This window comes from Grammomys surdaster, unplaced genomic scaffold (assembly GCF_004785775.1).
Source record: "Grammomys surdaster isolate TR1022 unplaced genomic scaffold, NIH_TR_1.0 1036, whole genome shotgun sequence".
NCBI classification, from domain to species: Eukaryota; Metazoa; Chordata; class Mammalia; order Rodentia; family Muridae; genus Grammomys; species Grammomys surdaster.
Genome location: NW_021605455.1, coordinates 1,721,365 through 1,748,875, shown reverse-complemented (window position 1 = coordinate 1,748,875; position 27,511 = coordinate 1,721,365). Strand labels below are relative to the sequence as shown.

General features: G+C 47.3%; 1 protein-coding gene across 1 annotated transcript in view; it reads right to left on the bottom strand.

Moving 5' to 3' along the window:
- Skor2 (SKI family transcriptional corepressor 2) overlaps positions 1 to 4,952 on the bottom strand; it is a 40,534-nt gene extending 35,582 nt beyond the window's left edge. The window contains exons 1-2 of the mRNA XM_028783235.1: positions 4,919 to 4,952; positions 193 to 2,840 (exon numbers count right to left, since the gene is read on the bottom strand). Coding sequence (XP_028639068.1) covers positions 193 to 2,790 — 2,598 coding nt within the window. The 5' untranslated portion in view covers positions 2,791 to 2,840; positions 4,919 to 4,952. The remainder of the gene's footprint in view (positions 1 to 192; positions 2,841 to 4,918) is intronic.
- Positions 4,953 to 27,511: the final 22,559 nt, after the last annotated feature.

The window sequence follows — 27,511 nt, the reverse complement described above, 5'->3', positions numbered from 1 at the left end:
GCTTTAGGACCGGGAACCACATTTTTATGGAGGACCCTGGCAGGAAATAAGAGCTCCCAAACACATTGAATATTTCATTTCTGTGGGGGAAATGTGGTGATTCATCTTTCCTGCGCATATGTAACTGATTCAGCCTAAAGGTGCATTTAAATAATAATAATTAGCTTGAAGGAGCCTAAAGGGGATATTTACATCGTTGTACGAGGGCTCCTCCTCCAGTGATGGATGGTGGACCGGGCTGCTGGGCCTGCTGCCTCCACCGCCGCTTGCTTTCTGGGGGGCCAGGGGTGGGGGCGGGGGCGCCGGCAGGTCCGAGCCTCCGGGGTCCCCCAGCTTCCCATCCTCCTGTAGCAGCCTGGAGGAGTTCAGCGCTAGAGGGAAAGCACCCACGGCGGGCGTCGTGCGGTCCCGACCGCTCCCCTTCTCCGACAGCCCTCGGCCCTGGAGGAACCGGCCACCGCCAACCAGGGAGTCTCCGAGAAGGACTCGAGTCTCCTCGTCTTCTTCCTCCTCGTCCTCTGGATCTCGACCGTCTTCCTCTTCCTCGCCTTCGAGTGGCTTGTGGCCCTCCACGTCCACCTCCTGCTCTTCCTCCTCGTCCTCCTCATCTTCAGAGCTGTCCTCGCTGGGGTAGCTGCAGCTGGTGCCCTCGGGGGACAGAAGGCCTCGGTGGTGCGGCTGCGGGGCCAGAGGGGGCGGGGGTGGCGGGGGTGGCGGGGCTGGGTGGTGTCGCTCCGACCCCGGCTCATCGGGCTGTGGCTGAAGCAGCAGCAGCGGCGACGGCGGTTGCGGAGTGTGGTGGTGGTGGTGGTGCGGGTGATGATGGTGGTGATGGTGGTGCGCTGGGGCCGAGTGGGGCGCGCCCGCCGACGCCCCATGCAGCTTGGCCAGGCTCTCTGCGTCGTCCTTGCCGCCCACCGGCCGGAAGGCGCTCGAATGGTGGTAGCTGCTGCCGCCCGCCTTGCGCCCTTCTAGGAGGTGCGGGTGATGGGGAGCCGGCACCCGGGTACCCACAGAGCCAGCTCCGGAGGACGCAGCCCCGGTCCCGGACGTCACTCCTGGCTCTGCGGGTGGCGTGGACCCGGCGCTGCAGTCCCCGCCGCTGCCGCCCGGGGGCGACTCGAAGAGCGTGTCGCGTGCTCCAGTGCCCCCAGTAGCTGGAGGACCCGAGCCAGGGCCATTGGCCACCACGGGGGGAGGCTGGCCCGGCGGGGGCGCTGCCTCGGCGCTGGCACCTGCACCGCCCGGCTCGGCCAGGTCCAGGAAGGCCTGGCGCAGCAGGGCCGGGCTGTCACCCAGCGCGCAGCCGAGCGCAGACGGTGGCTGCGGCGGGGGCTGTAGGTAGGTGGGCACCGGCAGCCCGCCGGGGGTCCGCGGTGGCCAGAACATGCAGAAGGGAGGGTAAAAAGCATCCTTGCGACCCGCGGGCCAGAAGAGACCCGACAGCCCGGCCTTGGGCGCCGCACCTGCGCTCCCCGCGCCCGCTCCCCCCAGGGCTTCGGCCGCTGTCCCCGCGTCCTCCTTCTTGTGGCACAAGCCGAAGGCTGCGGCCGCTGCCGGGAAGGTGTAAGGATGAGGAAAGAGGCCCCCGCAGCCCGGGAACTTCTGTAGCACGCCCCCGAACGAACCCTTGCTGGGCACTGGGATGACTGGGTAACTGCGTGGACCTTTGGTGCCAGCTGCTGCGCCAGCTCCCGCACTGGCACCCACGCCCACGCCGGCAACGCAGCCACCCCCGGGGCCACCTGCGCCCGACCCAGCGCCGCCTGTGGCTGCGGCCACCGAGAGGCTGGCTGCGGCTGCCGAGAGGCTGGCTGCAGCCACCACGGCCGCCTCCTGGAGGGAATCGTCGTCGTCATCGAAGCGCGGCCGCTTGTGATGGGCGTGAGGTGAGCCCGCCAGCTCAGCCAAGGGTGGTGGTGGCGGCGGCGGGGGTGGAGCCCCCAGCAGGTGCGGGCCCAGCAGTCCCCCGCCCCCGGCCACTGCGGCTGCGGCTGCCACCGCAGCAGCCTTGACGGAACTGAGTGGATGACAAGCCGGGTGCGCACTGGGTTGAGGTAGCGCGCGCTTGCGGCTGCCACCGTTGAACATAGCCTTGACGTCCTCCCAGGCGAAGACTAGCTCGTCCTGAGGGCTCTTGTCTGTGAGCTTGAGATGGCGGCGCCAGGAATTGAAGTTGGCGGCGTCTGGCTGCGTGTACTTGGCGTCCGGGGTGCGGTGGGAGTGGAAAATGAACTTATTGGGTGAGAAGTACATGTTGCAGTAGCTGCACTTGATGCATTTGGCCCGAGAGCTGTTGTAACGCGCGGGAATGAAGCTTCCGCGGCAGCCCCAGGCACACTCGTGCGACACGTCGAAGGCGAAGTTGTCCGGCAGCTTGGGTGGCCGGTTTTCACCCAGGAACGACTTACAAAGGCGCTCGGCCTCACGCTTGGTGATCATGCCACAACGCCGCGAAGAGATGGGCATGGCCCCGGCCCGCCGCAGGATCTCCAGTTGGACAGGTGTGCACTGCACGCATGTGATGCCCAGCGCCACTCGGCGGTTGTGGATCTCGTTGTAGCTAAAGTTCTTGAGAAGTGTGTTGGAGATCTGAGCCAGGCACAGGCGCTCCTGCCCGTCGATCACCAAGGACACGATGGGAATGCCATAGAGGATCACCTGGCCCACCTGGTTGGGCTTGAGGTTGGCGTGGCCCGGCCGCGGTTGACTCAATGCGTCGGGCTGGAAGGCGCTCGACGGCGATGCAAGTAGGATGTCATTGGGCCCTGGCAGTGGGCTGGAAGCCATCTCCTCCACGAAAGTACAGCGGGCTTAGTGCTCCGCGTTTGCCCTGGAGACTAGAAAGGAAAGGAGAAAGTTGACTTGAACCTTTCCAGTCTTTGAGAACTAATTGAAAATTACAGTGACTTGCTTGCCTTGCTTAAGACCTGATTATTAGTGAGCAACTGAGCAAGTTTTAGATGCGCAAAGGTCACCTTTAAAATTCCCTTCAAGATCGCCCTTGAGAAAGTTCAGCGACTTGGAGATAACAATTTGTCTTGTGTCCTACTCGTCCCAAGCAAATTCTGTCTACTTATCTGTCTATTTATCTGTTTCAGCAAATTCCTAAGAAGCTCAAGACAGTCCGGATTTATGGAATAAAATGATTGTTGGAACAAGATACGTGCTCAATAGGAATAGGAAAGCAATGACTATTGTGATTAATGGTTATACAAGTCATAAAGAACTTGAACTTGGCTGTTAAAACCCAAATTAGGGGTGGGGGGAGAATGAATTCAGGTGTGCTTGAAAAAAATTCGATTTTGGTTAAAAAAAATATTAACCCAAATATTTTGAAAGAGAACTTTGTGGTGTCTGTGGTTTCCTTGGTGGAGGAGATTCACTACTGGTTGAAGCATTCCTCATTAAAGCAAAACGAAATATCTTCTTTCCCGTCCTTGATTTTAGGTGTTATTTTACTGTAATTAGAAAATTTGAGGGTTGGGATGAGAAAAATTTATATGCATGATTACCCCAAAATAAAGTATGTCATTTTCAAAATTTCAAAGACTCAATGAGCTAAATAGGGACTTCTAGCTCTAGATATGGGGATCAAGAAGAAGTTAGAAACATAAGCATTTTTAGACAGTACTTTCTTGTCATTTTTGATTCAAGGTACGTATGTCAGTACAGGCAAATATATTAAACCCAAAAGCGCACAAAGAAATACTTCTTGGGAGTCACATCTGGCAGAGGTTAAATATATTCAGTTTCCCACAAGTCAGTTTTCATGATATTTCCACCCTTAACTATATCGGTATTGTTATATATGTTCAGAGCGAGCCTAGCGGTAACCATAATTTCCAGATCAATAGTAGGCACAGTGAAATTGGACGTATGAGTTCTGACTGAAAAAAAAAATCCTGATTTCACCTGGTGCCGGTTGGATACCCAAATGCGGAAAAATAATATTCACTAAGTTGAACATATAGAAAAGGCAGAGGAAAGAAACTTGTGCAACAATACACGCTAAGTCAAACAAGTTAAGTGGCTCATTTCCCAGGAAAACAGGCAACGGTCTTCCCGTAGCTACTTGCACCATGGGTAGGCCAAAACTGTCCTTTGCCCTGGAAAGTCACCAGTGGCCATCAACTGGCCCTCAAACTGGATTTTGTTACATCGATCACAGAGAATACACTAACCAATCCCTTTAACTGAATGCTCCTTCTTTGAGTCTCCATGACATCTGGATGACCTCCTCTGACCTGCTGATATGGGAATCTTCAGCTCGCCTTACGCTCTGCGACCTCCAAGAAGGCCGAACAAACCTGGACTCCATCGAAGGAGCTAAGCGTGTCAGTCACTTCATGGACCAGAGGCCATATTTTCCGGGGGTTAGGGCATTAAATGGGACTCAACGCATGGTGATACCTGAACTTGACACAACCAACTCTAGCTTTGGTGATGACCCTTCCAGGCTCCTTTTTCTCTTAGAGAAGACCGAATTATCTCAGCGAGACCCTGGGAAAATTCGAACTCTCGCTTCTTAGAAACACGCACCACGGATTCTGAATTGGTTCCGCATTAGGAACCGCAGCTTTCACAGCGGAAGACCCGGCAGAAATGCCTGTTCTTGAGTATTACCACGTCTACCCCAAACCCTCCCAGAAACTCTTCAGCAAGGCAGAAATAAGATTTCGGTTGGGGTATATTTTGAGAGTGAAAGAAGAGACAACTAAAAGTTAGTTGAACTGAAAAAGGAACCTGGCAAACTTCTCTCCATCTGCCTCATGAGGCAAAAGAACCTCCTTCTCCTGACTCTGATACCATCATTTCCAAGGCCCGCCGCCCCTCTACCTATCACAGAAATCCCTCAACTGGGTTTCTCTAACCATCAGCTGGGTGCCGAATCGGGACCGGCGGGTTTGAGCAGTACCTGATAACCCCTTGCTGTCTTTAGGCGAGTGGCTGCCGGCCCATCTTCCGAGGGCGCTCGGAGGCGAAGCATCCAAGCGGGTCCTCGAATCCAGCGGGCGGGACTCAGGCGAGCTGAGCGAAGATCCCGGCACTGGCGCGAGCTAATGGCGCTCGAACCCCGGCGGGGTGTGTGTGTGGCAGAATGAGGGCCTGAATTGGGGTAGGGTGTCCCCACCACCGCAGAAAGTGTGGGTGCGCGGAAACCCGCGGCAAGCGAGCCCCAAGTGGAGCGCAGTCTGACAGCGCTTTTCTCTGTCTCTGAACTCGTGTCCGATGGAGGGGACGCCACCCAGCGGGCAGGGTGACGTCACCGTCTCCCTGACACTCCACATTAAAGGGCTGGCGTGTTACAGGGAGGGAGGGGGAGAGCGAAAGCAAGAAGGAGCTACATAGAGATCCTTTTTCCAGCAGGCACGAACGCCACCACCTAACCAACTGCAGCTGGGCAGCTCCTCAACCTGGGAACGAACTGCAGCAATGAGGCTAGATCCCCTGATCTGGTTTAGGAGTCCAAAGCTGAATCGCTTGTGAGAATCCTGGGAGATTCTAGAACACCAGCAAATTTAGTGTCTGCCTGCCAGTATTAGCCCCTTCTTATTTCTCAAAGTCACCCTCCTTCCTGAACGGTTCCTCCGGAGCAGGAAGCACATTAGCAGGCCCTGTGTCTCCGAAGATGAGCAGATTAGTTTCAGCACTCCTTTGAAACACTGCAGAAGGAGAGAAAGAAGAGAAGTTTCTCCGTGGAGTTCCCAATGGAGAAACTGGGAAAGAAGCAGGAAGAGATTATTGACCCCAGGATTTGCACTACTTCTCAGGGCAAAGTAGCCACCCACAGAACCTTGTCCAGTTGGTCGACGACAGTGGATAAAACTGGGTGAAGACACTGGTGGGTACTAGTGTGCATTCATCCACCAGTGACAGCTAGTACATCCCTCTAACTCATTTTAATAAGATCTATGCAGACCATGTACCTCATAAGGAAAAAGTAGGGTGGTCAGTTATGGAGGCCCATGGACAAACTGCCAATTCCCCGGTAGAAATAAATTTCCACAGATTCCGGTAAGATCATGCAGACCCTTCCCCCTAAAGGAGCCAACTAGAATGAGAAAGATCTTTCTTCATAGTTCCCTAAACTGAGGCACACTCTGGGATATTAATGAAGTATGCAATGTTATCTCCTAATTGACTGGCTCTTAAGAGACAAAACAGTCACTGGCCAGTTTATCAGAAAGTAAGAAGCCATTTGTTTGGAGGATATTCTAAGGAGTGTACTTGCTGCGACAGGAGCAGCAAGTTATGTTCTTCCAGTACTGCCCCAGATGAAGCCCAGTGACTGCCAGGTGAGACAGGCATGAGCAGTTATGCTGTGGAAATGATGGAACAGCCTCTATTAAGCTCAGAACCCAGCCAGATCCCATTCCAACAACAAGTACAAAAATGTAAAACCTTAACAGCTCTCCATAGGTTAGCAGAGCCAAGGGGAGCCAAGAAAATCAGGGCCTTTGCTCGGGGCTTGTGGGTTTTAGATAACTAACATCCTGAAAACAGTCTCGGCGCCATGAAAATGGTGACATTTGTTGGAGCTAGAAGTTTCAAGTGGGAGTGAAATAATTTTTCACTTATCTGAAAGCAAAAACTAGACCCTGTCTTAAGGAGCTGAAAACAGCTCAGTACTTCCTGTCTATGCTCCTAGATACTCTGTGCAAGAAGGAAAACTTGGATTTGGGGGCTGTCTCTTTCATCTGCCTAAACAACACCATTGTCATTTTCCAACAAACATGGATAGTCTTCCTGCCCAACTGTCCATCCCTAAGCCTGTTTCCAATGTTCCAGGGCCCAGCCTGCATCCTCCTTCTTGTCTGCTTTCTTTTTGTAGTCAAGGGCTCCTACAAAATAGGTTCAGACTTGCTCTGTCTGTCCCCAGAGCCCAGGATGCTGGAAGGAAAGCTCCAGACCCACAGAAAGCCCTACCCAGGGCAGGCTGAGGGTGACAGAAGTTGCTTATCTCTCAGTGAGGTACCACTGGGAAATGCTTGGGGCAGGGCTGTGGTAACAAAGTGTCCAGCTTTTACCATGTAGTCCATTATTTACTAAAGAGGCTGAGTCCTACACTTAAAAAGGTATCTTCATAATATCTTTCTTTGAAAAGAAATTCCTCTGCCTGGGTCTTTGCTTTCTATCCTTCTGTCCCTGCAGCAACTCCACACCCCATGGTACCAGCAGTCACCGACTCCTCATCTATCACAGTGCTTCTGAGCTTTATTGAATATAAGCCTGATGCTATAATTTTTTTTAAAGTTTCACTAGAAAGAGAAATGTGTAGTGTAAGGTCAAATATTTTATTCAAATTATTATGAGAAGAGCCAGTATTTAATTTCCCCAGTCTGGATGGCGTACTTGGGGTGGGGGTAGGGTGGGGGGACAGACCAGTTGTAGATACAGAATAGTTCCCCCACCCCATCCGAAGTAGATTCTGTTCTCAGAGAATCTTGTCTGAGCTCGGTGCATGGCAGTCCATCTGTGTTCTGTGAGCAACTGTACTAGTCGCTGCTTCAAACCCTTTGTTTGTTTTGAACAAGTTCCATACTGCTGCTCCTCGGGGCTATGCCAGTCCCTGCCTTGGCATCTGGGGCCCTGACAGGCCCTAAGAGGAGTCGGCCCAGGCAGAAGGAGGCTGTTTGGGACGAGGTAATCAATGCTTTCCTATTCGAGCGGACATGCATTTTGCACGTCGGGACTCTCCTCAGCCTGCTAATTGATTCAAATAGTTTTATTGGTTAAACTAGTGTCACCCGTCTGCATGATCTATCACCGCACAAAGGAGAGCATTTCCACTCTCATCTACATTCCGGGCGGCTGCGGTTCACCCAGGCTAAGGACAGGTAAAGGAGCCCAGACGCCCGGACCCAAAGGAAAACCACAAACCGAGCTGGCCCCCTCGGAGCTGGAGAGGCGAGAGGCAAGGCCTCCATGCATGAGTGCGCGGCCAGCACTCCAGCGCTGATGGAGTCTTACAGCTAAGAATATTATTAACTGTTTGAAGGGAACCCAAACCAAGCCAGGGCCGAGTCCAGCGTTTTCCACTTTGGAAGGGGTTTGATTCGGAGCCCTCAGTGACTAGTGACTAGGACTGAGAAGGGCGCCCTGAAGGGAGGAGCTGTCCATGGTGCTGACGCAATGCGATGCTCCGAGGCATAACCGATCCCGGACGAACTCTCCCAGCCCGTTTCCATGGGAGCATTAGATTAAGCTTTGGGCAGAGGCAGGGCCCCTTACGTTTAAGAGGCCAGCAAGAAATCACGACTCTAACGTGTCACAACTGCCCAGTTTAGAAGATAAAGACCTTGATATAATAACTCGATTACAACCAGAGAAACCACATATCCCTCCTAACCTCCCTTCCGTACTCTCACCTTGGTGCTGAGGAACCCATGGTAGTTGCATATCAGAGGTTCACCCCGCTATCCCTCCCTCTAACTTCTGTTTCCCTTTCGTTTCTATTGACTCTCAGGCAGAAATATCTCTGCTCCTGTCCTTGACTTAGACGCCCCTGGCTTGATATTTCTGTATCACATAAGGGAAAGACATGATTTCCCGGTCACTCCCAGAAGTGCAAAAGGAGATTCACGAGGAAGCTTGAAGCCCGGTGAACAGATGAGGTCACCAAATAAAGGGGATTCACATAAAGTTGGTACAGATTTCTCTGAGACCACTACACTACTTCTCAGCTGTGGAGACTTGCTCAGATACCTAACGTTTCACAAGCCTCACTTGCAAAATGGGGAGGTTGCTAGGTAGTGCACTGGGTTGAAGTGAGAATTAAGTTATCCGTATGTATATGCTATATATGTATATATGTACACACACATCTGGTGTGCTTTGCACATTTAATGCATGACACTCCAAACTGCCCTTCCCTGGAGAGTGAGAACAAGGATTCAGTCTGTTAGAAGATGTTCTAGACAGCATCAATGGCTCCATAATAAACGGCACTAACTATGCTAGCTTAGTGAGCAGAGGTGAAGCCAACTTACTCATAGGAATATCAGTTTTTCTCTCTAAAATTATATTTTGCCCTTAACTGATAAAGTATTTTTTAAAAAGATTTATTTTGCTTTTTAACCCCCCTGTGTGTGTGTGTGTATACACATGAGTGCAGATGGCTGTGGGTCCTGGGAATTGAACTCCAGTCATCTACAGGTGGATGTGCTCTCTGAGTCACATCAAGCGGTCTTTCCAGCCCCAGTATAGCTTCCTCTCTTTCTTTCCTTCCTTCCTTCTTTCTTTCTTCCTTCCTTCCTTCCTTCCTTCTTTCTTTCTTTCTTTCTTTCTTTCTAGGTGGGGGTCTTGAACTTTCTATTATCATGTGACATCATACCAAGTTTTAGCATTTGTTTTATATACAGGTAGCGAAAATCCCAACAAGTGTTTGTTCATCCTACTTTAAAGAAATTAATAATAGAAATTACTGAGGATAATGGCCATAATGATTCTAATTACTGACTACTCTCAGTTCTCAATTGCCATCCTTTGCACAACTTGGCCAGCAAGCCCAGGTCAAAATCCTTGATTTTCACACCATTGACTCATTCAGAGTCATGTAAAATGAAACAAGGACCAGAAGGCATCTAAAGGTTCATTCATAATGGAAATCACGAAAAAATGATAAAGGCCCTTGAACTTTTAGAGGCACGGACAATCTTTGAACCTTCTCTAAACATTGTCCATTAAAAGGTCCCTTTCTCCAGCTGTCCATGACAAGTCGTGAGAACACAGCCTTTCTTGGAGAAGGGGAGAGAAAATGCACCCCAAACTATGTACCCTTAAATTCCTTGCAAAATGATTCCTTCTTAAGTTTCAAGCACATACCAGTATAAAAAAAATAAAAACTCTGGGGGAGAATTCAAGTCTTATTTTTTCTTTATCAAAGGAAGCCATTATTGCAAAAAATCTTAAACTTGGGTAAATGGCAGAGAAAGCTTTTTCTCAGTTTGCAGAGACCAGGAACAATTAAGACATTTACTGCTGGGATTTTTTTTCTTTTTTAAACAGAGAACGAACATCTATTTTCTCACAGATCCTGCATGCCTATGAATACAGCAAAATATCATTTACAGGAGCTAATAAACCCATATCAGAGCATGAAGTTAGCATATGTGATGTTCACTTAACAAATATTAGTTGATCAGGATGAAATTCTAAGGTAACGAAAGCACCGATGAAGGATTTGTGGATGCATGCTGTCCCTAAATACACCTGCAAATGTGCATCAGAGATGAAGAGTGACACAGGGAACACTTGTCACTAGGCTCTCCTCCCTTCCCTCTCCCTCTTCTCTCTCTCAGGGAGCATGCATACACATATGACCCACCCCCTCCACTCCCCTTCTCTGCACACTGAGGAGGAGGGGGTCCTTTGAAATGGAGGTGGTCCCAGCTGGAAAACCCCGGAGCTCATTTAGATCACATCACTTCAGGCTTTTGTCTCTGCTCCTGAATAACCTAGGCTGCTGCAACAAAAGGATAGACATCTACATGGAGCTTTCACTGGCAAAGATGCTTCTCAAAGATGCTGCTCTAACAATGAATAACAAGATAAGATGCCTGCCTTTTTTTCTTTTCACTTTTTTGATTGCCATTCCTAAAGAAGGGAAAGGAGAAAAGGGGAGAGATGGGAAAGAGAGGAAGAAAGAGAGAGAGAGAGAGAGAGAGAGAGAGAGAGAGAGAGAGAGAGAGAGGCAAGAAGCAGAGATAGAGATTGTGAAAGAGGAAACCAAGGCAAGTATTTGGGTGGATTCCCACGAGAGTCTTTAATTGTATGAAGATTTCAACTACTACAAAGTATATGAAATGAGGTTCTGGCTTACTTTATTTTATAAGTGGTTCTTTTATTTCATGGAACTAGTTTAAGAAGTGACTGACACAGAGGATGTAGAACAGGACCTTTTAAAGCTTGGAAAGGGGAGGGGAGAGGTGGGGGAGGGGCATACATTGTCTGTCTATGTGTCACTGGAGGAAAAAAAATGACATAGATACACATTTAACATCTCCCTAGCTGACGCTGCTAGATAGAACATTAGATTTTATTTTCTGGGAGAAATGAAGGAATTTCTTGTTTGTTTGGTTTTTTTTCCCTTTTCTTTTCCCCAATACTGCCCACATGAAAAATCTTCTTTGCCCTCAAGCTTGATCCCATTTGCTGCTGCACTAATAAACGGCCGTGTGCTCCCTGGGGGTCCAGTAAGCAGCACACATATCTTCTGCATGCAGACTTTAACTTTGTGTTAGCAAAAGGTGACAAGACATATTAGTCAGATAAATCTCATAATAAGCTACTCCAACTTTGAAGCCTTTAAGCACCACGGCAGAAAGTTTTTTTTTTTTTTTTTGGTTTTGTTTTCTGTTATTGTTAAAGAGAAATATCTTGAAATTCACAAAAATGAAAAGTCCTCTATCAGAATATTTGCTAGACATCATATTTTCAGGAATGCCCCCAGACCAAAGGCAATAGCATCTCAACTTTTTTTCCAAAACCACATTATGTTATCACTGACAAACTCTTAATGTAGGCAAATAATTAAATTTTCCATCTTTTAGAACTGTGTAACCTTGGGTGTCTTAGAAACAAATTGCACAAACAAACCATGGAGATGAGCACTGGGGGTTTCAGAGGAGATATAATGAACCAACTTTAATTACTAACTTGAAATTAAAAATGTAATATACAGATTTAAATTTATTTTCACCTAAATTGTGTATAAAATTATATGGCTTTTGCAGGCTAAGAAATGCTCTGTAACCAGCCATGCTGCTAAAAAGTCTGAAGTAGTTTCCAAAAGCGAGTTCCCAGACTCACACAGTAATAATGACACATTTATCATTACTGATGACCACCTACTGGGTAATTATTGCTTTGTTACTACTACTACAATCAAGAGATTTCTTTATTTACTGTTAACATTCACTTAAAACTGAATGTTAATGACTGTTCTGAATTCACCAAAGAGAGTTTTCTGTTATATTTCAGAAGTACTTATGTTCTGGTTCAGAAATGGAAAACCATATCATAACAGAATAGAAGGAGAATACTTTATTCTCACCTTCTCTTGAGGACATAAATGGCATTCTGAGGATTTCTGGAACAAAATTCTCCAGCTCAGAATTCCCAAAAGGTCAACATAATGCAACCACTTGACTTGTGCTAATTATCTAAGTATTTTATTACAGGAGATCCATTCATTATTGATACATACTTGTTTACAGTAACTTTCTATTTGCGAGAGTTGTATTTTATATGAGAGGTAAACCATCCACTGCTCTAGGGCTGGCCTCTCCCATCTTGTTTCTTCTTACTCCTCTGTCTAGTTTCACATTCCTCCTAGGTTTTGTCCCTACTGGTGCACATACAACCCCAGGAGACTCCCAGCTCCACCCCCCTTACCCCTTCAGAACTCCCAGTTCTTCAAAGTAAGCTCTGGATTTGCAGAAGTGACTGGAGTTGGTATGGATGGAGAACATAACTGACTGCAGGTTTTCATGTACAGTCTAAACTCCTCAAGGCTTGGATAACCCATTTCCATCTTCACTCAGAGATCAGGAAATTAGTATAACAAAAAAGGGCATGGCAGAAACTCTTAATCAGTGGTAGGGTGAACTCAGAGGCTCCCGGAGTCCCTGGCAGGTCTGAGTCTCATAGCCAGTGGTGGTAGTGCAGTCTACAGTAACTTGTTCCAAATGCTGGTGCTAAGTTTCACTAGTAAGACACATGCTTTTGCTGGTGGGGCGGCCTCAGAGAGTCCCATTGAAATACTGCATTGGCTGCACTGTCCGGAGACCCTGGAGAGTTTCATTCTAGAAACTTGTGTGGCTAGCTGTCCAGTGCTTCCCAGAGAAGCCAAAGGCCTCCACCCTAAACATAGGAGTTTCTTCTTGGGGTTTCATCCAGTATTGAGACCCCCCATACCAGTTTGGATGTAAGATGCTAAAAGTCAGTAAACTGGGACTGGAGGGAGTCTTACACTGGAGACACTTATGAGGTAGAGTAGGAAACATGGGGTTAGCTGGAAACAACCTGTCCCTTCAAGCTGTGGTGGATACAGCTGGAAAAGAACTAGCTAGAAGCTGTTGTTCCAGGGGTTTGGATCACTTGAGAAGGATGTAAAGGGGAAGTCTGGAATGAGGTAGAAGGAACTTTGAGGAAGCACCTACAAGTTAGCTGAGACTAAGCTAATCTATTCTAGGCAAAGTCCTGAGCAGAACTGACAGAGCTCAAATCTCAGGTTCATACCCCCGCCCCCCATCTCCAAGTCTTTATTCTGTAGCTTAGAGTTTCCACACTTTTGAGGTTTTTGCACAGAGGAGAGGGGGACTCAGGTCCCCAGGGCTCTGTGATGAATACTGGTAAAGGAAATGGGGTGACTGGGAGAGTACTGATATTAGGTCCAAAGTGGGTGTTTCAGGTTTGGTCAGCTCACCCTCCCCCGCCTCTACTCAGCTAGGCTCCTTGCCTCTGGCTTTTACCCGGTGCCAGGGTGAAACAGCACCCTGTGATCTACGGAGGAATGCCGTTCCCAGCAAGGCTTCTTTAATGGTCCTTTAACAAACTCTTCGATCTCTCTTTAGCCGCTCTGGCTCTCTCTCACCGCTTCCCTCTTCCCTTCTCTACTGCCTTCATCAGTTATTTATGACAAGCATTAATTATTCAGGAAAAGAGAAAACTCCAGCTTTGGGAACTTTACGAAGGGGAGCTGGGGGTTCCTTTCCTGTACCCACGGTAGTTTTGAGGGTTGAGACTCCTTTTGGCGTGATTCCGCTTTGAAGCAAGAGAACAGGAACTCAGTAGTTGGAAAGGAGATGAGGCGTGTGTGTTTGTGTATGTAAGAGGGGTATGCTCTTCATCTTGGTCCGCTCTGGCCGCTGAATGCTTTGTGTAACCTCCAGGGACCAGAAGTTACGAAGCTCATCTGCAGGAGTCGCTGTCCGGACTTCATGGTACTGAAACCGCCAGCCTGAGTCCCTAGGCTGCGGGTTGTGGGGTGGAAGGTGTAACAGAAGGTGGGTGGTGGTTTTGTTGGGGGAAAGATCAAAATTCGGACCCTGGCAGGGGGCTCCTCTCTAAAAAGACTTGTTTGGCTTCTCTCCCTTCAACCGCCACCCACCCCTGCCTCGTGACACCAGGAACGCTGTAACCAAAGATTAATTGCCTTAATCAAATCGACCCACCCTCTGCAATTAATCTTTTACCAACAAATTAGAAACAATTTACTTCAACCTCCTGGGTCAGGAGAGAAGAGGTAGGGTGGTTCAGGGAATGGACAGGATAGGAGACTTTGACAAAACCTGCAAAAGGTGTGGGGCAGGCACTTGGGAACCGGTGTGTGTTTAAGGCCAGAGGGGAGGTAGGAGGTCGGGGGTCAGCGGTGGGATTCCACTGGGGCCGGAAATTCCTGGAGTGCCTTTCAACTCAGGATTCTCAAAAGAGGTGGAGGCCGAGGGCAGAGGATGAGGCCACTTACCTGTCCGCACCGCCAGCAGGGTCCTCAGCGCTCGGTCCTCCCGCCTGCCTGGCGCTCCGCCGCTGCTCCGGCTCTGTCTCCAGCGGCGCCCGCCGCCTCCCTCGCGCGGGATCCGCCGCCGCCCGCAGCCCGCTTTCCTCTGCGAGCCTGCTTGCAGGCTGGTACTCCTCCAGTCCCCGGTCCTCGTCCGGTCCCGCCCCTCCCCTGCTCTCCGTTCCTCGTAGCCCCTTAACTCTTCCTACTCCCTTCCTCCGCAAGTTTGTAAGTTTGGGGTGAGGGTCGATCTTCTCGCACCCAGCTTCACAGTTTAGCTTGCTCAGATCCGCACCCCCACTTCCCAGCTCAGATCTGGGTCTCTGACGCCGCCTGTTGGTCAGACAGAGCAGGGCAGAGCCACAGCGCAGAGACAGTCCTTCACCCCACACCCTCTCGGTGCCCGGTAGTTCAAACAGTACCCAAAGAAGGCGAAGTTGAGGGCTGGGTAGCTGCAGTGAGGCCTAGAGCAAAAGGTTAGCACACTGGGTGTACATAGTCTGGGCTGAACTTCTGATTCTCACGGGAAAGGTTGTCTCACGGACTGCAGGTCTCCTGTGCCACCCGTAGACAGACAGTTCATGAACAGCTATATCCTTCTCCAGTTCTTTAGAACAACCATCCGAGAGGAGGCTGGACCTAGGCCGGTGTCTTTTGGGAGCGTTGATCGTGAACATCAATTGAGTATCTCTGGAACCGAGGGAAGAAGGATGGGAAGGCTAAAGTCCTGCGAGGGGATCCTTCCCATTAAGGGGGATAGGGAGCTTTGGGGATGGGGATGCTAATCCTTCTCACTAGGGAGTTTCAAACCTGGTGGGGGGGGGGCACTGGAAGTGTGGGCCAGGGGGTTCCAGGTAGAGCTCAGAGCTCTGGGGAGGGATTCTAGCAAGGTGGACAGAACCCAGGAGGTCTAGGTGGCCTTACAAAGAGAGATTTTCTGCTCTGGCTTAGTCCCTAAGTGACTACCCTGGTGCTGGTCTCACCCACGGAGCAACCTTCCCTTTGCATTTCTTGGGAAGTCTTGGTCTGGACCCAGAGCCATCAAGGCCTCACAGAGTGGAGGTATGATAGTCTACCCATCTTTACCCTGTCTTATTCATTCAAAGAACTGACTGTTTCTCACTACCCCTTCCTTCTCTAATAAACGATTCCCATAGATTATTCGATGCAGAGAAGGAAGGCGGCTGCTTAAAAAACAAAAAGCCATAGCCCTAATGAGTTCAATTACAATGTGGTAAACACATTGCCTCTACGCTTTAATTAAGCCTGCTGCCCAATTTTAACTCATTAGTAATTCATTAAGAGAACAGCCCCGTGCTGGCGGGCGAGGGCACCGTAGACGGAATGCGCTGGGCGGAGTCCACACAAGGCTGGCCGATAGCAGGCCCCCCGCGTTGGGCCTCAGAGAACCAGGTATGCGACCCACTGGCTTCAGTATCCATTAAGATCAGAATCCCCTTCCCAGATGCCCTAGACTTAGCAACTCTAAGCGCCCAAGATGACCTGTCCTATGCTTATTCCCTTGGGTTTGTAACAGTTTGCAAACCTGTTGGGTAGGTAAAGGTGGTGTAGGGCGGAGCCTCAGAAGGGAGAAAATGTCCTCAGATGAAACCGGGTGGCCTAGTGAGGTACGTTCATGTTCCTTTCAGTTTGCATTAGACGTAAAGAAAAAAAAAAGCTAGGTTTGGCTTTAGCTTTCAGTGCTACTACGGTCTGCACGCTTGCAGAGAAATTAGACCATGCTATTGAGCCAGGGATGAGGATGGTGGCGGGAGAAGACTGATGGCTGCGGAGGGGAGATCTGGAGGTAGGAGCCACGAATCTCCTTTATCCCTTTCTCTTTCCTGAGTGGTTAAGACTGGGGCTCTGCATCTGTAGCTATGTCGGTTGAGACCAGCGCTTGAGACCATCCCATTGTGGGCAGGAAGGGTAAGAGCGTGGTAGAGCGAATCTTGACCTGACAACCTGTCAGTAAACTGTTAAGATAGTGCCTCTTCCTAATGGAGAGAGCTTAAGACAGCCCCTTCCCCTCCCCTGGCCTTGGCAGGTTCTAGAAAGAAAGTATGAGCAAGCTTGCTCTAGGCACTTCACAGTTTGGATAGGACTGAACTCATGGGTCTCAGAGGTTCCAGCGTGGAGTTTCCAAAGCAAAGGGCATTCAGAGAAAGGGTTACAGAGGGGAGATTTGGTTAATAAAGGGACTTGGAGCGGCTTCCTGCCCCAATTCTAGGGCTTTCTTTGGTTCGAAGAATCCCTGGGCACCCTGGCTGCTCACCGCGCCCCCTAGGTGCGGCTAGAACTTGTCCAGGCGGAGAGGGTCGGCTCCGCCTTCCGAGGGCGGGTGGGGACTCCCTGCGGTCAATGCCGAGCTGGGTCCCGGGCTGTTTGCGCTCCTTCCACCCCTGAGCTCTTGTCAGTCGCCGAGTGTGCCTGCTCAAGCCCGGTCGTCGCTCCTTTCCCTGGTCCGAGCTACAGCTGCTTCTGGAAGCGAGTGCACGAACGGGATTTCCTCTCTGCCAGGATAATGTCCCGCGGCCAGGTGGCCCAGGAGGAGGGCTGGCCTCCCGGAGGACACTCAGGTGCTTGGCTAGGATGCGCCAGAGGGGTGTCTTGAATTTTGGCCTACCTGTTTACCCAGAGGAAGGAAATGCTGCGAGTTCAGACTGGGTACCCTAAGGACGGGAGTCTAGCCTGTTTTTTGCACTCTTTGGATTCTCTGGAGAGGTTTGGGGAGTGGGGGGAAGAATCTGCTACCCCCACCCCTTCCAAAGGGATCTGAGTCTCGGCCCTGGCGTGGTAGATCTCTCCCCAGACGGTGGGCGGCGGGAAGGCTCTCATGTCATGTCTGAGCACAGGGTGCACAGACCCTGATCCCTAATGAGAGGCAGCCCTGGGTTTGGTGAGTGTCGCTTCTGGTTGCTTTTCGGGAGCTCTCCGCTGGCCTGATCCGTCTTTCTCCTAAGGTTTTGGCCTTGTCACAGCAGCAGCACCTTCCCGCGCGGAGGATTGGCTTCCTAGAGCTTGCTAGGAGAAAAAGGTCCCTCTCCAGCGCCGCGGGGTGCAATCAAAGCAGAAAAATATGACCCGCTCCTCAGGCAATCTGGGCGCCCAAAATGCGAAGGGACAGCGATGGGACCAGCAATGCGAACAAGTGGGCAGCTTTGCAGGAAACCCGCCTCTTTCTAGGAGTTTCTGGGTTTGGAATCCGTTTAGATGTCTGTGGGGGAACTCAGAGGCAAGAGGGCATTTATCCACGCTAGGGAAAAAGTTACTGGGAACAAACATTTCAGAGAAGTCCCTCGAGCCTGATGTTAACTACAATTGAAATAGTCTTCTTTATTTTTTTTCTTCTTTAATTCAAGGGCTGAGGTGGTAGGATATATTATGTCCCTGTTGACAGTAGAATAATTAAAGACTTTGTGTGTATGTAAGTTTTGGAGGGAGGATCACTTCTGTACGCTGTCAGATGAAACCTTTAGAACTACCCCTTCCCCCTGCAAAAGGAGGTAGTCTCATTTGCCAAGTACTTCTGTTCAAACCCCACTCCAATCTCAGCCTTTTTTTTTTTTTGAAGGCTGGGGGGAGGGGGACCCGATGCTGAGAACAGGACCAGAAGTCAGTTTAGAGCTTAGCGATGTCAGGGTTTTCCCAAGGTGAGCCTAAGTCAAAAGTCAACCTGTGGCTTTCATACAATTTTCTTTTCTTTTTTTTGTGCCCCCCCCCCCTCCCCCCCCCCACCACAGGACCGCCAGCTGTGGCGACAGACCCTTAGAAATACTAAAAATGTTGTTTGCTGTTTTGAAGAGTGTCTCTGGGGACAAGGATGTCATTCCATAGTTTAGTACTGGAAACGATGTGGAGCTGGAGGACGCAGAAAAGAATCTTTGGTAAGGCCCAGAAAGTAAAGATCCCAATTTATTAGTCCCAGATAAGCGGGCTAGTAATCGTTTAAAAGTCTATTTTAACAGGGCTGGCAAAGCATAGACAATGGCTATGAGCTGTGACAGGCAAAGCGGGGTTGGGGGGTTGGGGGAGCAAGTGGGAAATTCTGGAGATGGTGTCTTAAGACTCGCTGTATAAGAACAGGAAGAGCCTGTTGATTCATTCGCGAGGCTTTTTTTTTTTTTTTGGAAAGAAGGAAAAATGTTCACAATTAAAATACTTATATGTTAGCTATAAGCAGGACCTTGTATTTAAGTATCACGTGACTCCTTTAATTAGAGACCATTGTCTACGTTTTACAGAGAAAACCTGAAGCTCAGAGCAGGTACCTTTTTCTCAACACCACACAGCTTGGTAAGTAGCAAAACCTGGTTTCAAGTTGATATCTGTTTAGATTTCGAAACATACTCTGAACCAATAAACCGTACTGTGGACCACTTTAAATTCATTATGCCATTTCATTCTTCTTATTAAGTAGATGTGGCCCACATTAGCTGCATTTGAACTATGATTATGCCTTCAGACAGTTCTTTTGGGAACTGATATTTGGGGGAGTGTGTTTGGAGAGATACTACTGATTTGGCTTGGTTGTGGAATGTCACCCAAAGGATCCGGCATTGCCTGTTTGGCCCCTAATGTAACAGTATTAAGAGGTAGTGGAGTCTTAAGAGGTGGCACCTGATGGGAGGTGGGTAGGTCACTTGACCTCAGAAATGATTAAAGTGATTTTCTGGGGACTCCAATTAATTTTCCATGAACAAGTTGCTATGAATGAGTAGGCCTCAAGGCTGGGGTTGTAGCTCAGTGATAAGGCCCTGGATTAGATTCCTGACAACACACACACACACACACACACACACTATTGGAACGAAAGGAGGAAAGCAAGCCAAGATACTACAGCTGACTCCTCAATCTTTCTCTTGCTTCCTCTCTTGCTCTGATACACTCTACTATTATGCTCTCACTGGAGGCCTTACAGATGGAGTTGCTGAGTCTTGAATACTCTGTCTAAAGAAACCATTGTTCTTTTTAACTTGTCTGTCTATCTGTCTGTCTGTCTTGTCTGTCTATATATTTGTTTGAGACAGAGTCTCTCTAGGAATTCTTGGCTGACCTCAAAGCCGGAGATCCACCTGCCTCTGCCTCTGCCTCCTAAGTGTTGAGATTAAAAGCATGTATTACTGCATCCAGTTACTCTTCGTTTCTTCAACAGAATCTCATGTAGCCCAGGCTGGCCTCAAAGCCACTATGATGGTGAGTTTGACCTTAAAATCTTGATCATATTTTCAAAGTACTGGGTTGTAGGGGTACACCACCACATCTGATGACAAAGCTTTCCTTCCTTCCTTCCTTCCTTCCTTCCTTCCTTCCTTCCTTCCTTCCTTCCCTTTCTTTTTTATGTATTGCCTAATTTCAGGGAATTTTATTATGTCAACAGAAATGGACTAATACTCTCCAACAGAAGATGATAATGCTCTCAAGGCCTTTGGATTAGGCACAGATCCCTCCCCTTTTCCAATGGTGGAAGTGATGATGCCTTTATTTCAATTCATGTAGCTGGAACCCAGAAACTTGGAATGGGGTGGGGTACTTTGACTTCTAAGGGGATTGTAACTCTCTTCCACCTCTCAGAAGCCATTAACTTGGTGGCAGTCCGGGTCCTGAAGTTTCTTAAAGTCATGTGTTATCTAGCCGTCCTAGAGAGCAAACTCAGGCACTCCAAAGACAAAGGCCAGACAGTTTCTGGGACTCAGGAACAAGCTCCAAAGGAAATACTGAACAGACAGCAATAACCACAGGCATGAACTTGAAGTCTGTGAAGGGCTTGGTTTGAAAAGAATGGGACCTGCATTCAAGGCATACAAACATCTATAGCCAATGGGCACATGCAAGCTAAGAGAAGTTCTCAGTGTGGGTCTGACCCTGATCATTCTAACAGATATCTAATAGACATCAGCTTTTCTTTGGGATGCACATAGAGCCAGAACTGTGTCCAGAGCTGTGTGCTGGTAAACAGATGCTGGCCCCAGTCAGATGACAATAAGTCTAATGCTTGATGGCTTTCTTTTTGTTTGTTTCAATCACACTAAACTCTGAATATTTTAACACAAGTCTTTCCTAAGAGCAAAAGCAATTCATCTTTGTTTGTTTGTTTGTTTGTTTCTATTTGTAGTCAATGGACAAGATCCAGGCAACTCATCCTCTTGACTCTGAAACATGGGCTTGTGAAAGCAGAGAGAGTCGTCTTGGGAAGCAATGGCAGAATCAGGAACATTTTAGACCCATCTATGGCTTGGCCTTTTGGCATTTTAAGCCATCTTCACTGTGAAAGGTCATATTGTAAGTAGTTGTAATAGCAATTATTAACTAAATGGTATACTTTTCTGCTCTGCTTTTTGGATGGTATCTATTCTGTACTTCTCTGGCTGATCAGCAGCAGGAATGTATTTAATAGCTGGAGAAGGCCAGGTTTGTCAATATCCTATCATTATGATACATATGGAATAAGCTTATTTCAAAGTTTGGCTGTTCCATGGACTGGAAGGAAAAGTTGTCTTGTCTCTTTCTCTTTTTGGGTATCCAGAAAAAAAACAATCATTTCACAGAATTTTTTTCTTTTAAAACTTGTTACAAGTAGGGAGCAAGAAGTAGGTAAAGAGTCTGTAGATAGGGGCTGGAGAGAAGTAGGTAAAGAATCTGTAGATAGGGGCTGGGGAGAAGTAGGTAAAGAATCTGTAGATAGGGGCTGGAGAGAAGTAGGTAAAGAATCTGTAGATAGGGGCTGGAGAGAAGTAGGTAAAGAATCTGTAGATAGGGGCTGGAGAGATGGCTGTGCAGTTTAGAGCACATGCTTCTAGAGGATCCAAGTTTGATTCCTGGTGCCCAGGTTAGATGGACACAACTGAATGCAACTCCAGCTCGAAGGGATCCATATCATCTTATGGCTGCTGAGGGCATTGTGTTCATGTGTATAAACCCACTCACAGACAGACAGACAGACAGACAGACAGACACACACACACACACACACACACACACACACACACACACTTAAAAATAATAGAATAGCTAGCATCCAGTAGGCATTCTAGAGCCCCAGAAACTTTGGTATGGCCTTTGGATATCTCTTTAAGCTCTAATTACAACATTGTGAATTAGTTTGGCAAACTTCCCCTTGAGATTGTATTTTTTCTGGCTTGAAAATATAAAACGTGTGAAAATGCCAGTCACCTCAACTGGGGACTAGGAAGAGAATGGGATGATGTAGCAGGAGAAGCAGAAAGGGAAGGGTCTAGAGGAGAAACCGCTTGCTTTACAAGGGTACCAAGGGTTTGCCCCTGGCTGGCTGGGTGCTAGACGAAGTGCAAAGCTGATGCAGGCTGGAGGCCCGCAAGGCCCCTTGCAGGGCCTCTACTCCTTAATACAAAGATTAATATCAGCACAAAACACAAAACAAGACAGCATGCGATTGTGCCTGACTTGAGGAGCCCGTAATCAAACAGTGCAGGGGCACAGAGAGCACAAGCCTTTTGTTTCCATGGTGGTGGGCTTTGCCTTACTGTTTTCTTTTTGTATTTTTCTTTTCAGCCAACAAAAAACAACTTATCAAGAAAGCACTTGGGCATGGTAGGGCGCCTGAGACAGGAGGATCTGGAGTGAGAGGCCAGTGTGGGCTATGTAGTGAGACCCTGTGAAATATGACCACTTTTATTAATATAATCAGAAGGAGGAGGAGCAGAAGGAGACGAAGAGGAAAAAAAAAGAATTAAGAAGAGGACATGTAAGCAAAGTGAGGGTCTCTCAATCATTGTACCTATCAGCAGGAACTGCTGGCCTCATAGCTCTGCTGACATCATAGCTCTGCTGACATCATAGCTCAGCAGCCTCTTTCTACTGCTAACTCCACCCTGTCCTTCTGTAGAGGCTTTCTATAGAATCCAGCACTCGAATGTAGATGTAGTACCTTAAAAAACACAGAGCCTCCAACTCTACATCCTAGTGTCTTTGGTACAGGAGGGTACTCTTCAGGTTACCAAACAAGAAACAGCACCAATTTAGCCACAAATCCTTTGATCTATAATGCTGTCCTTCTGGGAAAATATCCGAAGGCAATGATGGCACAAAGGTTATGGGAGTAACCAATTATCTTCTGATTTGACTGAAGACCTATATCATGAGATGTAACTCATGCCCGACACTGCTTTGGTGAGAAGAACCTGGGATTAGGTAACCCAGAGACCTAGGATGAAACCAAATAGTACTGGTCTTAAAAAAAAAGTGGTTAATATCTCATATTTTTAAAAGTTCATTATTTGAACACCTATATTTTTAATTTGTGGTTGTTCTGGTCCTTTAAAATTGCCCAATACATCTTAAATGGGTTATCATTCTCCTAAGTACACAGCAAATTGTAATGTTAGCCTCCTGTTCAACTTGTTGGTTATGTTTACTTGTGTTTTAGCCTTTCATTTTAGTTACACAAGTTTGATACTGTTATCTAGTTAATTAAAAAATTTAAGTCAAGACCTCAGTAAATCACTGGGGCTGCCCTTGGTCTCATGATCTCTTGTTCATCTTCCTGAGTATTAGAATTACAGACGAGTCCATGTGCGTTTTACATGGTGAGTGCTTACTTATGTCAGCCCATACAGTTACCCGTGTATTTATAGCCATAAGCATCTGTTCTTTTTCCCTGTTGCTTAGGTATTTATTTTTCAGTGCTTTAGTTATTCCTTGTTGTTTTTAAGAATTTATTTTGTCTGTTTCAGAAACTTTCTTAGGGTTTCCCTTAGCCAGGATCTGATGGTAGTGTCTTCTCCTTTTTCCTTTTATATCTTTGATGTACTCAGAATAGTTTTATTTCCACTTAGTTTTTGGCAAGTGGATTTTCTGGTTCCAGAACTCTTAGCTTGGTATTGTTTCCGTGTATCTGCACAGTAGCCTCTTGTTCTGACTTCGCTGTTGCTCTCAGTCATTAGCCATTATTTGGCTGTTCCTTCATGTGAATGCTCTTTTCTTACTGCCTATCATATATTTTTCTTTTGGTGTTTTTATTTATACTAAAATTTTGGGCTTATTGTAGACTTCCAAATTTTGAGGATTGATATTTTTCAACAGTTCTAGGAAACCATCAGCAATGATCCCTTCTTCCATATTCTCTAAGTCTCTGGTGCTCTCTCTGGTAGAAGTCTCCTTCTTGCCTTGAAAATTCTTTTCCTGTTATGACTTCTGGCTAACTTATTTAGGCTTGCTTTCTAATCTAATAAATCTTTCTTTAACTGCATTTAAACTACTACTTTAGCAATTCATTAAACTTTCAATTATTTATATATGCACATATACACATGTATACATACATACACACATAATCTGAGATATCTCTTGTATTCTTCTAACTATATGCAGTTGTATTTAGTGCCTTATGTTGTTTGCCGAAATTTCTAAGCATCTCTTTTGTGTTATGTGTATGATGAACATAGTTAGGATACAGTTACTGAATGTCAACTGATGACATTACCTGAGATCTTTCCTGGATGGTGATTGGCTGTCAGTCTGACAGTTCTTTTGTGGAGTATTTTGTGATTTTTTTGACTGAAAGTTGGACATTGTATTTGAAATTTTATCAATGGGAATTCTTTGCAAAGTTGTAATCCTGTGGGAGGGACTTGCATTATTCTTCTTTTTATTAGCATCTATTAATTGCATAAAGTAATAGGTTTTGTTTGATGCTTTCATTCATGTATAGTGTACTTGCTATTTGTCCCAGTTTGATCATATTTGCCTCAACTATGACCCTTTCTCCTCTTCTCCCTTTTAGGACTTGCATTTTGTTGCTAGTCACCTGACCATACAATTAATCAAAATCATTTAAAGAACAGCTTTATTGAAGTACCATGCACATGTCATAAATCCAACCCACTGAAAGTGTATAATTCAATCCTCAGTGTTGACCAACCACCATCATGGTCTGTCTTCCAGCTTTTCGGTAACTTTCAAAGGTCCCCTTGTCTATTTGTGGTAATCAAGTGTTCTCACCGCTCGGTTCCAAGAACTCATGATTATTGTTTTGGATATCTCATACAAATAAAATCACATAATATATAGTTTAAACTTTTAATATTTTTAGTTTTTGCCCTGGGGTAGGAGAGGGAGTGGTGCTACTCTAACTGCTCCTAAGATGAGATTTCTGGGGTTGGACACAAATTAACCCCGCTCCCACTCCTCCCAGTTCTATGCTTCCCTGGCCCATAACCCAAGGTTATGGAGATGATGAATTCTCTGACTCTCTGCCAACAGCTGGTCCAGGTTCTCTTTCTTAGTGTGCAGTTCAGACACTAGCCACTGAAAGTGCAACTCAGGTCCTGAATGAGGACTGAGCTCTTTGAGAAAGTGCATAATCTTGCTGTTTCGGGTGCTAGGATAATAAAGATGGCAACGGTTGTGATCTCAGACTGTCCTTGGGTTTCCTTGATCAAGTGTGAATGCCTTGTTTATAGCCATATCCAGGAAAGGGTTTTCCCATAGTCTCTGAAGAGTTCTAGAATGTGATGCTTAAACGATGCCTGGCTGGACAGGTGTGCCCTACTTCCTCACAAGTCTCTCTCTTGTCCTCTTGCTTGCAACTGCAGGTGTGTGATCCTCTCTTAAAAGCAAAAAATCCACTAAGATTTTTGATTTCACTATATCTTTTTAAAATTTAAAAAATTTTTATGTGCATTGGTGTTCTGCCTGCCTGTCTGTGTGAGAGTGCCAGATCCCTCTGGAACTGGAGTTGCAGACAGTTGTGAGCTGCCATGTGGATGCTGGGGATTCACCCTGGGTCCTCTGGAAGAGCAGCCAGTACTCTTAACAGCTGAGCCATCTCTCCAGCCTTTACCGTATCGTTTGCCTTTGTTTATTTTTTTATGATTATGCCAGTTCAGTGATATAATATATGTATACTGGGCATGGCGGCATACCCTGTAGTCCCAGCCAGCATTCTGGAGGTTAATGCAGGAAGATTCTCAGTTTAAGGGCAGCCTTGGCTATACAGCAAGATCCTGCTACTTGAAAAAGAGGCTGTGTTCCCAGTGTTTTATAGGAAGATGTTCTTTTTTTCTTTTCTTTTTATTTACTTATTTTATGTATACAAGTACACCATTGTTCTCTTCAGACACACCAGAAGAGGGCACCAAACCCCATTACAGATGATTGTGAGCCATCATGTGGTTGCTGGGAATTGAACTCAGGACCTCTGGAGGAGCAGTCGTTGCTCTTAACCACTGAGCCATCTCTCCAGCCCAGGAAGATGTTCTTTAGGGTGATCTATGCATTCCATACTGCTAGAAAGAGAAGGGTGGCACATGCCTCTTACAAGGGTCACATGCTCGCTTGTTTAGATCTTAGGCAGGTGGGAGATGAGGAGACTTTTTGTGTTATGTGCAGGAGGCCAGTCTCTGCCGCTACATCATCTTCCCCACCCGCATGTCCAGGCTGGTTGCTGCTTGTGAACCACTTCGTTCAGTGGCAGTTTGCAAGTATGCCCACCCTGATTCTTGTACAATTTTACCAACCCCTTTCCATACCTGGTGGGTCAGTGAAGCCAGCCACTGGGAATCACCAAGGTCTGTCTGTTCAGCATAAGTCCCGTCAGTGTTTATACATGGAGTGGGAAGGGATCAAACACAGTAGGAAACTGAGGTCCAGAGAGACTAAGTGACTGCTGACCGTCTCTGAGAGCAAGACCTTGAACTCAGGCACTAGCCTTTCTGTGATGCTGTGCTCCCTCAAGCCCATTCTGCACCCTGTTGGTGTCTAGGAACCTGGAGTGGGAGAGGGTGGTTTTGGTGTCTCTTTGACGTAGGAAAAAGGTTCTGGAGAGTCTGTGGATTTCCTCATCTTTGGTTTCTCTGTCCCTCCTGCCCACTATGTGAGAGTCCCAGCTGAGGAAAGCAAACAAACCAAACCAACAAAACCTCAAATCACTGCTCAGTGTTTCTGCTTTCAACCGACACAAATCACTGCACAGGAAGTACCCCTTCTCAGCCTGATAGAAATGGTCCGCTGGTTGACTGCTTAGCTGGAAGAAAGGGAGTGGGGCGCCCATTCTCGATCCTCCTGCCTTAGCTGCCTGTCAATGAGCTTCTTATCTCATTTCAGGGGACAGATAACTTCCCTAATGTGCTGTCTAGCAGTTTGAAAAAGAATCACACTAGCACTGTTTAGTGTGAAATTCTTGGTGACCTAAAATACTGTTAGATGCATGTTCTGGTGTTTGCTCTGATGAGTTCCAAGTCCTGAGAAACTATATTTGAGCTCTACACCGTGTGGAGTTGGCGGAGTCCTCCATAATGCTTGTAGAAGCTTGTGGAGAGAGGAGAGTGGATGAGAGACGTGTGACTTAGTCCCTTGCATTTGAAACTGAGGGGGTCCTAGACTGTATCTGTAGCCCCTCTTCTGGTGCTATTATCAGGCATTATTTGGGAACTGGCTGGAGCTGCATCTGTGTTAGTGCCCATATATTCTGCTGCTTGAGGACAAAAAGACAGTCATCAATCCCAGAGAGAACCGGTGGGGGTTACTGGTGCAGGAAAAGCCACAACCAAAGAGCTAGCCTTTGGACTGAATACAAGAGTTAAAAAGTTTATAAGAAATGCAGTGACGCTTGTTATGGTGACACACACCTTTAATTGCAGCACCTGGGAGGCAGAGACAGGCTGAGGAGATCAAGCCTGGTTTAGAGAGCGAATTCCAGGCTATATAGACCTTGTCTTAAAAGAAATGCAATGAAAATTCCATGTCTGTTTCTGGTTTGTTTTCTAGGAATACCTTCTGGAAAAAAAATCAGATTTTTGTTGCTGTTGATATATATATATGCATATATGCGCATACATATGCATATGCATACATGTATGCACATATATGGACACACACACATACACAGGAGCGTGCACGCATGCATGCATGCATGTGTGTGTGTGTGTGATCATATGTTAAAAAAACATCCAAAGCAATACCCACACCCTTCCTTTATCCTAAGGAAGGCGCTCCCCAGAGGATGGTTTGCATGCAGATGGGTCTCTA